Source organism: Scyliorhinus canicula, chromosome 2 (genome assembly GCF_902713615.1).
Source record: "Scyliorhinus canicula chromosome 2, sScyCan1.1, whole genome shotgun sequence".
NCBI classification, from domain to species: Eukaryota; Metazoa; Chordata; class Chondrichthyes; order Carcharhiniformes; family Scyliorhinidae; genus Scyliorhinus; species Scyliorhinus canicula.
Window position 1 is genome coordinate 240,258,399 of NC_052147.1, and position 13,267 is coordinate 240,271,665.

Below are 13,267 nucleotides of genomic sequence, written 5' to 3' on the forward strand. Positions count from 1 at the left end.
TGCTTCACAGCAGCAGAGTCCCAGGTTTGCATGTTCTCCCCGTGTTGCGTGGGTTACCTCTGGGTGCTCCAGTTTCCTCCCACAAGTCCCGAAAAACATGCTTGTTCGGTGAATTGGACATTCTGAATTCTCCCTCTGTGTGCCCGAACAGGCACCGGAATGTGGCGACTAGGGGCTTTTCACAGTAACTTCATTGCAGTGTTAATGTAAGCCTACTTGTGACAATAATAAAGATTATTTTTAAGATTCTTATTAAAATTGCAATTTTTCAATGGCTGCTCGAGAGGTGGTTGCCAACATCCTATGGACTTCCAACCGCTTAGAGTGGGCATCTATCAAGAGTAGAACATCAAGCCTGGAAACGGGCTGCCTAAGTCGCCATCTACCTGCACCCACAGTCGTCCTGGCCATTCCTGTGGGTGAAGGGGCACGGCTGGTGGGATCGCAACTGGTGGAGATTTCTGGTGCTCCTGACATACATCGCATTGCTAGTCTACTCTCTCATTCTCAGTGTCCAGGCCCGGCCACCAAACATAGCTATACGTTAGCATTTTCATTTTTGGCACCGCTGGGTGCCCATTGTGCAGATCCCTGAGGTTCTAGTCCCATCCCATGGTCAATGAGTAAATTATAGGAGGAATTAGGTAGATTTTTAATTAATAATGGGTTGAAGGGTTACAGAGAATGGGTAAGATGGTGGAGATGAGATCAGCAATGATCGCATTAAATGGTGGAGCAGATTCGAGAGGCTAAATTGCCTACTCCTGCTCCTAGTTCTTTTGTTTGAAGAAATAACTTTTTCAGCTCTTGGTCTATAGCCCTGTAGGTAACAGCACCTGAAGCACAAATCTAATGTTCTTGATTAATAAGGGGATTTCTTGATTATTAAGGGGATCAGGGGTTATGGGGAGAAGACAGGAGAATGTGGATGAGGAATATATCAGCCATGATCAAACGGTAGAGCAGACCCAATGGGCCAAATGGCCTAATTCTGCTACTATATTTTATGGTCCTGGGACAATGACACCATGCCCCAAAACAGGATACCAACTTCCACACTAAACTGGGACACCTTCGTCGAGAATGCCCACAACTCGCCGGTTTGCCTATGCTGACTCCCATATCGGAACATGTCAAACTTTCGAAAGGACTGGATCGTTCTGTGTCCACTCACGGATTTGGGACGCTGTGAAAGGCAACAAATCCATAAACTTGAGCATGGCACTACCTTGTCATTCCTGAGTGGAGAAGGAGGGCGCGTCAGCAAAGGATGCCTAATGTATCCACATTTGCGATCTGGGTGCTGGGACAGTAGGCAGCCAGCAAGAGGGCCCAATGCTGGATTCTGGAAGAGGCAATGGGGGGAATTGTCTTGTCTTCTTTAAAAAGACCAAGCAATGGCTTGTGGTCCGTGATAATCATGAAACGTTGACCGTACACATACTGATGGAATTTCTTCATAGCGAAGACAACTACCAACCCTTCTTTCTTGATTTGTGCATAATTACGCTCGGCCATGATCCATGTCTGGAAGGTGAAAGCAATCGGTCTCTCGCTGCTAGCTTCCATGTGATGTGATTAAACAGTGCCAATGCCGGACAGTGATGCATCACACGTGACTATTAGCTGTGAGGCGGATCATAATCTGTTAACAAGCCTGAGGAAGTCAATTGATTTTTTTACTTGCATGAATGCTGCTTCCTGTTGCTTTCCCCATGCCCATTCCTGATTCTTTTTTGAGAGGAGGTATAGGGGGCTAACATTCATCTAGGCTGGGATGAATTTACTGTAATAATCCCAATCCCAAAAAAGACCATGGATGGGATTCTCCGCAGACCAGCGCCGAAATCGAGAACGGCGATCGGGTGGAGAATAGCTCCCGATGCTGAAATCGGGGAAGGCGGCGGTTTTAAGCCGATTGGCAATTCTCAGCCCTCTCCAATTCAGCGCTGCTGGCATGTCATCAGCCGCTCACTCACATTGATCCGCCTCCGATGGTCCGAGTTCTAGACGGTGCGGGCAAAGTGTGGTCCCAACGGTCGGTAGCCTGGAGAGCCGGCTGTGGACAGTGTCCAGCGCCGCCACACTCGGCTGAGATCTGTGCCACTGGCTGGGAGGCTTATCTAGGGCTGGGGAAAGTGGTGGGGCGTGGCCTGGGATCAGGTGATCCTCCGGCCGTTTTCCATGCGTTCAGCGGGTGTTCCACGCGGCGCCGATGCTAGCCCCTCACCAGTACCGGAATCGGTGAGGGTTTCTTGCCAATTTTCCCGTCGTGGAACACGACGGAATCTCTGTTGACGCCGGCACTTAGCCTCAGAAACGGCGAATCTAGCCCCATAGTTCTGTGGTGTTTTCAGGGGTAGGAGCCTGCAGAATAACCAATACCTTCTCTGCTACCCTGTTGTAACCCCTCACAGTCCTCTTGGTAGTCCAAGAACACCACTTACCCCACGTGGAAAACGCACTTTTCTCTCTGCAGATGAACGCTTGACTCAAATTACTTCAATGTTCCTGTTCGGTTGCCCCTGTGTCAGACATGTCATTCAGATATACTGCCACTCGCGGCAACCCTCATAGTATGTTTCCCATCACCCACTGGAGTATGAGACAGGCCGACGGCACTCCAAAGGGTAATCTGCTGTACTCATACAGGTCTCTCTGGGTGTTTATATTGATCTTTTTATTGGGGTCAGAGCCAAATTTTAGCTGCAAAGACACATTTGTTTATAAGATGATCAGGGGAATAGACAGTCAGATACTTTTTCCCCGGGTGGAACAAACCATTACAAGGGGACATAAATTTAAGGTGACTGGTGGAAGATATTGGGGGGATATCAGAGGTAGATTCTTTGCCCAGAGAGTAGTGGGGGCATGGAATGCACTGCCTGTGGAAGTAGTTGAGTCGGAAACATTAGGGACCTTCAAGCGGCTATTGGATCGGTGCATGGATTACGGTAGAATGATGGAGTGTAGATTAATTTGTTCTTAAGGGCAGCACGGTAGCATTGTGGATAGCACAATTGCTTCACAGCTCCAGGGTCCCAGATTCGATTCCGACTTGGGTCACTGGCTGTGCGGAGTCTGCACATCCTCCCCGTGTGTGCGTGGGTTTCCTCCGGGTGCTCCGGTTTCCTCCCACAGTCCAAAGATGTGCAGGTTAGGTGGATTAGCCATGATAAATTGCCCTTAGTGTCCATAATTGCCCTTAGTGTTGGGTGGGGTTACTGGGTTATGGGATAGGGTGGAGGTGTTGACCTTGGGTAGGGTGCTCTTTCCTAGAGCCGGTGCAGACTCGATGGGCCGAATGGCCTCCTTCTGCACTGTAAATTCTATGATAATCTATGATTAATCTCGGACAAAGGTTCGGCACGACATCGTGGACCAAAGGGCCTGTTCTGTGCTGTATTTTTGTATGTTCTATGTTCTATGGCTTGTGTTGAGCTTGGCAAATGAGTGTCCACCGGCCAATTTTGTGTATAGATCCATGACGCGGGGCATTGGGTAACAATCCAAGCAGGAGACCCTGTTGACAATTTAAATTATAGTCCCCACACAATCTGACCATATTATCAGGTTTGAGCATCTGGACCACCTGTGCCACCCACTCAGCAAAATGCACCGGTCTGATGATTCCAAGTCCTTGGAGCTGGTGAAGTTCGGCCTCAACTTTTGCTAACAAGGGACAAGGGACCGGGCGAGCGCTGAAATAGCTTGGTTATGTTTCCCAATGGGCCTGAACTTTTGCCATGGCCCCTTTTATTTTTCAAAGTCCAGGTTGGAAAACCTCAGTGTATTTTCCGAGTACTTCGTACAGGCCCCTAAGATCGCATTTGGAAAATTTGCTACCTTTCCAGATGTAGGCGCTTGAGCCAACCTCAGCCTAGCAGGCTGGGGCCATATCCTTTGATTATTATCAATGGGAGACACACTGACTGTTGTCCATAAACCACCGGGGTCATAGTGGTTTCTGCAGTGGCTAACTGTGCGCCGGTATATGTCACTAATATTGCCTCGGTGTCCCGCAGATCCAACTACTGCATCCCCGATTTTATTCTGGCAAAAGTCTGCTTTCCAATAACAGAAAGTGCACCACCTGTGCTAGCTCCATGTCTAATAGGTTCCCATTAACCTGCACAGTTGTCTTGATAAGGGCCACTTGGGGTGCAGTAACACGATTCAGCTGCAGACACTCCTCCTCTACTTGGTCCAGATGGAAAGTGAAGACCCTTGACTGGCACCTCCTTTGATCGGGGTGCCTATATTTCTGGCTGACTTGTGCCTTGTGCTACATTCAGTCTCTATGTCCAGAAGCCTCACAACATCCTGGCTCTCCCTCTGTAGACTCCGCAGAGGCATCCCATCAGGACAACTCTGGCTTTGACCAATGCCCCTGATGGTACTCGGCTCAGGGTGGGGTAGCTGTCCTGGAGGGGTTGGGGGGGGCACACATCAGGAGGAGGCGTGTCCAAGTGTGTTTACCTCCATCCCCTGGATCTCCTGCACTCCTCTCTCAGTGCATTTGAGCGAAAGTAAAATTTGTACGGGCTGCTGAAGGCTTAAGGACGGCTCAGCTAGCAACTTCCTTTGAGTAGCCATGTTGATTACGCCGCAGATCAGACGGTCATGCAGTATTTTGGAAAGGGAAGTTCAGTATTCACAAAATTCAGCTAGTTTTCATAGCCTTGTCAAACACCCGCTGGCGAATTTTCCAGGGGTCTGCTCTGCTGTATTGCAATTGTATCTCTGTCCTATTACAGATGGTTTAGGGTTGAAGTGCTGCGTCACTGGGGTTGCCAATTGTTCAAAAGTTAGTGTCCAGAGCTGCACAATATGTAATGCTTTTTATTACTCCGTAAGCATGTGCTCCACAGGCATTCAGCTATATTACTGTCTGAGGATCATCATCTGTGATAGTGTTCACTCGGAAAAAGTAATGCATAGGTCCTGTGTACTGTGTCTAATCCTCTAAACTTGAGTTGAACACATCCACTTTTCCAAACAAAGGTATATTCATTAAAACAAATTCCAACCTTGGTCCAGCAGAGTAAAGGAGGTGGTTAACCCGACAGTATAACAGCATTGACAGTAATCCAGTTGTATCCACGTCGCCAATTTTGTAGACCACAAATGAGTCCGAACCGAGATAGTAAAAAGAAAACTATATTTATTGTAAAGCCATTATATTTACAATATACATCAGATCCCAGCCGGGTCTGCTCTGTGGGTTACATACCTGGTCGACTTTAGACACATCTTAACCATGAATGATTCAGGGCTCCTCGCCCCCTTAGCGGGGGTGCATGTATTCGGCGAGACTCATGGTGGGGACTGATTGCTCCCAACCCGCAGGTCTCATGTGGGTTATAACACAGAGTAAGATAGCACCTTATCGTGTCCCATGGGCATCCATCGAATTAGCTATTTTTATAGTGTAGACACATATTATTCAGACAAACACAACTACTTTACATGCAGCTTGAACTCACAAACAGCAAATGACCAAACAGCTAATCTGCTTTGGGCGATGTCGGCTGAGGGGAAAAACATAACAAGAACCAGCATGCTCTGGCTTTTTATTTAAAGATTCTTTTGGATCTTTTATGTTCCCTGAGCTTGGCCCTTGATTTAATGAGTTATCTGAATGAAAGCACCCACCAACAATGAAACACTCTCAGTACTGTATTTAAACCTTTGTACTCAGGTTTCCAGTGAGGCTTGAATCCACTGCCTGATTCAGAAGGTAAGAGTGCTAGCTTCTGAAGCAAGGTGATGCTCTATTACCAACTGAGCAAAATTGGTGCTCAGCGATTGCTTTTACCATAATTTGAAGCTTTTCGTTTTGCAGACTCTTACTGCCGCCTCCATTAGCTGTCAGCAGGCAACTTAACTGAACAGAAGTTATACTATAGCCTTGTATTCCATTGTTCGCTCAGTGGGAGACAGAGCAAGGCAGCCAGAGTCAGCTACCTCTAATTGGGCATCCTTGGGGAGAAGGAAACACATGAGCACTGTACAGTATTCTTTACCAGCAGTTTGGGTGAAGCTTAATAAGCCAGATTGCTTTATTGGCTTCCATTTATATTGAACTGTGTAATCACATAAATGTGGAGAAAGCACTTAGTGCTTTATTATCGGTTCATGTTACTTATGTATGCTTTAAAATGCGTCAAATCATTGCTTTTTATTTTTCTTTCACTTTACTGTACTTTAGTTTACAGATGTAATTATGTATGGAGCTTGTAAAAATTCACCTCTCAAGACAAAAAAAATGAGAATTTTTAACAGATTTTTGTTTGAAGCATATGCCTGAGTTTGTCTTAGGACTTTATACTAAAAGAATGGAAAATTCAATCATTTTCTTCCTTTTGCTGCTACTAAGGGGATTCAGAGTTTTCTCCCTTGAACAAGCATGTACACACATATGGAATTAAGGAGAGAATCACAAATATAATCAAATCAATAATTATCTTAGCTCACTTGTTTTTAATGACTATGCCAACCAGATGAAATTTAACATTAACATACGGTAAGTTTGTGAATCTTCTGTGAATTAGCACAATATGTGGCAGTGACCCAGAGGCAACCTGGAGTCACACTTCTACACCATTCCTTCATTCCTATTTTAGGAAAAGCTATTATAACAAGATAGCAGCAAATTAAACCAATGAACAAATTGGAGAAATTATTTTGTATTGAGTTAATATATACGGGTTTGTGGTAAAATCATTTGCTAATTGACATACTATTCTATTTTACTGACAGACAAAAATGATAATGAGCAGACTTTTGCTGGCATGCTACTGGTTTTAATTAATAAATGTGAATGATCCACTGGGATGTCAGTAAGTCGGATTTCCCGTTCACTACAGTGAATTAGAATCAGTCACATCCCATCATGGAATGACAATCAAGATCTATTAGTGCAACTGTGCCATTCCTTTTAACTTTTTTTTCTGGTAGTCCTTTTGTATCTCGGAATTGGATTAATTAAGCAGTTTTAAATATTTTTTGCCACAAGCTTTACAAAGTACAAAGTACAATGAACAAAGAACAAAGAAATGTATAGCATAGGAACAGGCCCTTTGGCCCTCCAAGCCTGTGCCGACCATGCTGCCCGTCTAAACTAAAATCTTCTACACTTCCTGGTTCCGTATATCTCTATTCCCATCCTATTCATGTATTTGTCAAGATGCCCCTTAAATGTTACTAATGTCCCTGCTTCCACCGCCTCCTCCGGCAGCGAGTTCCAGGCACCTACTACCCTCTGTGTAAAAAATGTACCTTGTACATCTCCTCTAAACCTTGCCCCTCGCACCTTAAACCTATGCCCCCGAGTAATTGACTGCGTAAATGTGGCTGCAGTTCAGCTACGATGCAGCGGAAGTGCTGAAGTCAGCTTCAGAGCATGTTGCGCAGTATGATAACTGCCTCCGGCAGATATTGTTCATCAGCATTGGAGATAATCCTACCAACCCTGAGGAATGGCAGTAATAATGCAGGAATGCCCACTTAATAAATAGGAACTATTTCACAAAAGGAGGAAAGTTACTTCACAGGTGAGGTGATAATTTACAAACAGAATATGGCCAGCTTTGTGAAAGAAATTGGAAATGCTATCACGAAAACCTTCATGAAATGTTTTGCTTGCGATGTGTTGTATATTTTGTTAAGTACAATCATTACAAGGAATTTGGATGGTCCAGTGGGCTGCACACTTTCCTTTGACCTCTGATATCTGGATTTGAATCCAAATTAATTTCTGGGATGGATGTCTTCTTGCTTTGGCAGCTACAAGGACTCAAAGTGAGCAGTATGCTACTGCAGTTAATGACACTGTGTTCGCCATCTAGCTTATTATCCCTAACCTAGAATGTTTCACTCCCTGACATCCTCAGCAAAACAAAACTAAGTTTGAAATGGAAACCAACCGTGACAAAATGTCACTGCTCCTTTCTTAAGATGCATGTAGAGATGCATAATTTGCCTGTGCAGACAGCTTGCCAATTCATTGCAAGTGACGCCTGCTCACTAAATGTTTTGGATCTCCCATGGAGGGCATCAGGTGGGTGTTGAGGTTGTCCATTTACTGCCTGTCAAATGTACACTGAAAATTGGGACCACGTCACGTAAATGAAAATATTTATGCACCTAATGAACAAAAAACATTATCGAGTAAGGGACAAAATAATAGCTTACTGTCTATCTTGAACCCACTATTGTTAGCACCCCATTCTTTTGGATTCATTTGTTGCCAGAATGGCAAGTTGTGAACATGACTGAAAGTGTTATGCCCCCGACCAGCAAAACATTTTGATAATATGAAAATTGTGTTTCACATTAGAGTTCACGTAGGAGTTTGATCTAGCTGATAATTATTCACCCACTCTCTTAATAAGTTACGTTTGTTCTTTAAGTACAAAATACATGGAAACAGGAGTGAAATATATAATCAGCTTGTATCTGCACTGTAAATATTTTCCATGCATTCTCCTTTGCACTGTGTCAAACCTGACACACAACTTATGCAACTACACTTGTAACTTTAAGAAAGTAGGTCAGTGCTTAAATTGCTTATTTAAAAGTATGCTATATGAACAGAGATGCTACTGTAAGATTTTTACAGAAATTATTCCTTTTTCTTTCTTTCCTTCTACAGTGCTGATTGTGGTTAGCTTGGCTGTGTGTTGGACCCCAATTCAAATTCGACGTATCATGGCGGCATCCAAAGCAAAGTCAGAATGGACAATGCCATATTTCAGGACCTTTTTAAATTTATTGCCTGTCTCAGATACTTTATTTTATCTCAGCTCAGTATTAAATCCACTGCTGTATAGTCTTTCCTCTAAACAGTTCAGGGCAGTTTTCATGCAGGTATTACGCTGTAAGTCCATAGAACATGTTAACATGCGGACACTAAGGAGGACCTATATCAACCCCAAGAGCAGCACCACTCACTCCACAAGTTCATTGTTCCGTGCCACACTCAAGTTCACCCACTCGTGCCAGAAAGCTGACAAGAATCCTTCGAGTACTGCGATGAAGGACCCTGATGTTGATGATGTTGAGCTTGAGCCATTGTCACATCACAACTGTGATGCCAGAATGACAAAGCCAGACCCTGGATTTAATACTATCAACTCAGTTTCAGGGCCGAGCTTGTTGAAAACTAACTCAGAGCTTCCTTTCCCAGAGAGAACCTCTGAGCTACACCTAATACAGCAACCAAATGGAGTAAACGAAACAGAGATATGAGGCTTTTATAAAACAAATATATCAAACAAAAATTACAGAGAAGATTTTCAAAGTGCTGTTAGTGATTCTTCCAAAAGTCATCTTTACTATATAATGTAAACTTTCCACAAAGCAACAGAATTGGCAATTGTCTCTGCGTTAAAATGGTCTGTTAATGTTCTTAGATAATGATTGCCAGTTATTAGCAATGTAAGCTGTTACACAACAGCATGTAAAATGTTGACAGCAAAGCAAGGTAGGAAATTTCAGAATGCCTACACCTGTAATGATTCTTGCATGAATTTCCTTCACTTTATGAGTTTATGTTGGAAGGAGTGCTGATGTGAGTATTCCAACCGCGACTAAAAGTTTTAGGCTTGCTCTTGATGACATCGCTGAGCTGCCTCTCCTTCTGGGGCGGGGTCCATTACAGAGTGGCGTGTTACAGCAGCTGATGCACACAGATCCCACTTTTCCTGGAGAGCAAAATGACTGATAGCCGGCAGACGTAATGAGGCAGGATGTGGACGCAGCGCAAGATTTTCGATACATAACTCCTGCAAATAGAAAAACAGTAAATGGTCAGGCGAGTTTCAATTTTATGTAGCTGCACTGTGCATTCTATCATTTACTCGCTCAGATTCAAAGACAAAATTAGACCAAAAAAACGTCAGCCCTTCTGCCGTATTCCTGCTATAACTCAGCGAGTGTGGAAAATGGGTGGGGGAAATAGGTTCGAATTTGGTCTGCATTGGGAGTTCCTGGAGGCCCAGTAAGTGTTTGCGCCTCCTTGCAACAATTACCAGGCTGTTGGCATAGAGAACTAGGGCTTGGGGGAAAACATCCTTCCCTTCCAGAGGCCTGACGCATCTTTGTAAACTGTTCTGCCAAGTATGAACAGGCATACCAGCTTCTTCCTTGAAATGGGGGAGAGAGCTAGTTTGTTCCCTGCACCTGGAAGAGGTGGTATATTCGAAGGGTAATCTTCAGCCCAATTTTAATGGGGCCAATTGTCAGGAAGATGGAATAAAATGAAGATTAATGCATTGGATAAAAAGAAACTGATAATGAGTCAGCTGCATTTAGGACTTTTGATACACAGATTATTCCAGCAGCAGGGAGAACAGATATTTATCATTAACTTCCCATACCGGCTGAGGTTATTCATGAAGGCTCTGCCTTCTCAACCTTGCTCTTTGCTTGCGGTGTGATAGCTGTCAAGTTAAACCACCATCAAGGGGAAAGCAGCCTATGGTCATCTGGGATTGTGGCGACTTTACTTAAGTAAGTTGGAGAACAATAGGGTAGAGAGTGGGAGTTCAAAATGAGAAGTAAGAATGAATGTCTCACTTACATGCTAAAAGCAAGGCTCATAAGGCTCGTTCGTCAGATAAGACAAGGAAAGGGACAAACCATATATCAGTGTCAGGATTAATCCTTTACAGGAGAAGAAGAACTGATGAGCGTCTGAGGTCACAGCCACGCCCAGATGGAAACAAAGCTCTCCCAAGAACAAATGCTTGACTTGAAGACTGCTGTTTTAAAGCCCAGAGGTTATACTCTGAACTAGAGGAAAATGTTTCTCAAAAGAAAGAGACAAGATTTCTTTCTTTTGGGTAATTATTACTGGATCATAATGTCAAACCCTACGGGATGTTATTTTTGGGGAAGGTATAATCTCGGTCTTTTGGAAATTGATAAATTTGGAATGGAGTTAATTCAAGTATACTCTGTGTAGCCAGTTAATTGTAATTTTTGTTCTGTATGGTTGCCTTTTTTGTTGCATGTTTTACAGTTTAATAAACATTTTTTATTTGAAAGATTACAACAAGACTGGATCTTCTCTCACTGGTTTCCACCTCTTCCCACACATTATACCAAATTGCAAAGTAAATGTTTAAGAACCAACATTGCAAGTTTCACTTCTGGGATTTGGGATCCCCTCGCATTTAGCATGAACTAGGTTTGTAACACAGTGAAGTAAAGACGGGCATCTTTCTGGAACGGAGGCATTCCCTCTGACACCTGGGCACCTTCATACTCACATTGAGTTATCCATTAAGCAATAGCAGGGCTACGGGAAAACATGCTCCAAATGAACCAGGTAACCTGGTGATTTTTGTCATTTAATTTACTAGCCTTTGGAACTGGGTTCCATTAAAACTCACAGAAAGATTTTCTATTTTATTGCTGCAAAACTGCAGTGATCCTGCAGGCTGCTTCCTACAGAGTGCAATACTCAGCGACCGAGACCTAACTGTTCTTAAAGCCTCCCTTCTGCACATTAACCTTTAAAGATCTCTGCTCTTCTGAGCAAGTTATAGTGATGAAGTGGGAGCAGCTCCGAGGTAATTCCAAACCATAAGGTGTAGAAAAATGCAGCACTGGCTTTGGGAATTATTAAAGTAGATTCGGAGCGGTGAATAGATATGATTTATTGTCTTGAGGGACCTGCAGCATGATTCCCTGAAGAATCATTTTTAATTTAATGCTTTACTTGATAAATAGGGTGGCACAGTTGTTAGCACTGCTGCCTCACAGCACCAGGGACCCGGGTTTGATTCTGACCTTGGGTGACTCTGTGGGCAGTAAGTTTCCAGCAATAAACAAAGGGATTGTTAATGAAAGGAAAAGGCAGTTAGATAACAGGTACAGAACAGGATACAACAGGGGCAGGATTCTCCATCTCGCCAGACCCATTTTCTAGCATGGCACGTCCCCACCAGCAGCAGGATCCTCCTTCCCGCCAGCTGGCCAGTGGGGTTTCCCATTGTGGCCACCCCCACGCCGTCGGGAAATCCTCGGGCGTGAGTGCGCTGCTGGCGAAGAAAGGATCCAGCCAATGGAGAATCCCGCAGCAGGTCTTTACACCTCAGCTGGCATCCGGGCACCTTCACACTGCCAGCCTGTCACGCTGGCACTGCCAACCTGGAAGGGGCACTGCCATGTGCCAGAGTGGCACTGCCAAGGATCGGATTTGAGCAGGGCCATGCCCACAAAAGGGGGGATGGGAGGGGTTTGAAGGGTGGGGGCGTGAAGGGCGGGTATGAAAGGGTCTCATAAATTTTGCTGGGATGAAGGGTGGAGGTCCTGAGATGGGGGCAGCAGGGAAGTCTGAAAATGGGGGGGGGGACCCTCAGCGGCCCCATAGTGAGGTGTTCTCACATCGGTGGGTGTGGGGTAATGGCCATGTGTGTGGGGGTGACATTGTCCCTGGGTGAAGGGTGTGGGGTGTCCTCATGCTTACTTACAGATTGGGGCACCTTTCAAAATGGCGGCTCGACATCTGAGGAGCTGGTCTGGCCAGTGAATTCAGCTCCCCATTGCTGAAAACATTTCTAAGGATGGGTTAGATGGGGGAGGAACTCACCAAGGCCCAGAAAAATGACTAAGGGCACGATTTAATCACCGTGTTGCGCTTGGCATGGCTTTGGGTGCACCGCTAAATAGTGGAAAAGGCCAAAATCGAGATTTGTGCCAGGCATGATTCAGTTTGCCATTTAGCTGGCCTGTTCCCCATGGTGAGTTCCAGATCTCGCCCAAATATGGCAAGCATATTATTTTTTTTTTTAAATAATTTTTATTCAAGTGTTTTAATAACAACAACAAATTTTCTCCCCGCAATTTAAAACACACAAGGCGTGTTACCACGCCAAAACAAAACAAGAAAAGAACTCTCCCCCCCAAAATAAATAATAACAAATAGCAATACAAGAAAGAAGAAAATAACATAACACACCCCCCAACCATCACCAAACCCACCCACCCTGCCCACCCCCACACCCTGGGTTGCTGCAGAGACAGACCACTCTCTACCCCTTCGCCAGGAAATCGAGAAAGGGCTGCCACCGCCGAAAGAACCCCTGTACCGACCCCCTCAGGGCAAATGTCATCCTCTCCAACTTGATGAACCCAGCCATGTCGTTGACCCAGGTCTCCGGACTCGGGGGCCGCGTATCCCTCCACTGTAATAGAATCCTGCGCCGGGCTACTAGAGACGCAAAGGCCAGAATGCCGTCATGTGAGCCCTGTGCAG

At 44.8% G+C, this 13,267-nt stretch overlaps 2 protein-coding genes across 2 annotated transcripts in view; one reads left to right on the plus strand and one right to left on the minus strand.

The window, feature by feature from the left end:
• The window catches only part of gpr39 (G protein-coupled receptor 39), a 133,859-nt gene extending 124,590 nt beyond the window's left edge, over positions 1-9,269 (plus strand). The window contains exon 2 of the mRNA XM_038789858.1: positions 8,657-9,269. Within this exon, the coding sequence (XP_038645786.1) occupies positions 8,657-9,252 (596 nt within the window). The 3' untranslated portion in view covers positions 9,253-9,269. The remainder of the gene's footprint in view (positions 1-8,656) is intronic.
• LOC119962056 (ly6/PLAUR domain-containing protein 1-like) overlaps positions 9,242-13,267 on the minus strand; it is a 61,268-nt gene continuing 57,242 nt past the window's right edge. The window contains exon 3 of the mRNA XM_038789859.1: positions 9,242-9,788. Coding sequence (XP_038645787.1) covers positions 9,553-9,788 — 236 coding nt within the window. The 3' untranslated portion in view covers positions 9,242-9,552. The remainder of the gene's footprint in view (positions 9,789-13,267) is intronic.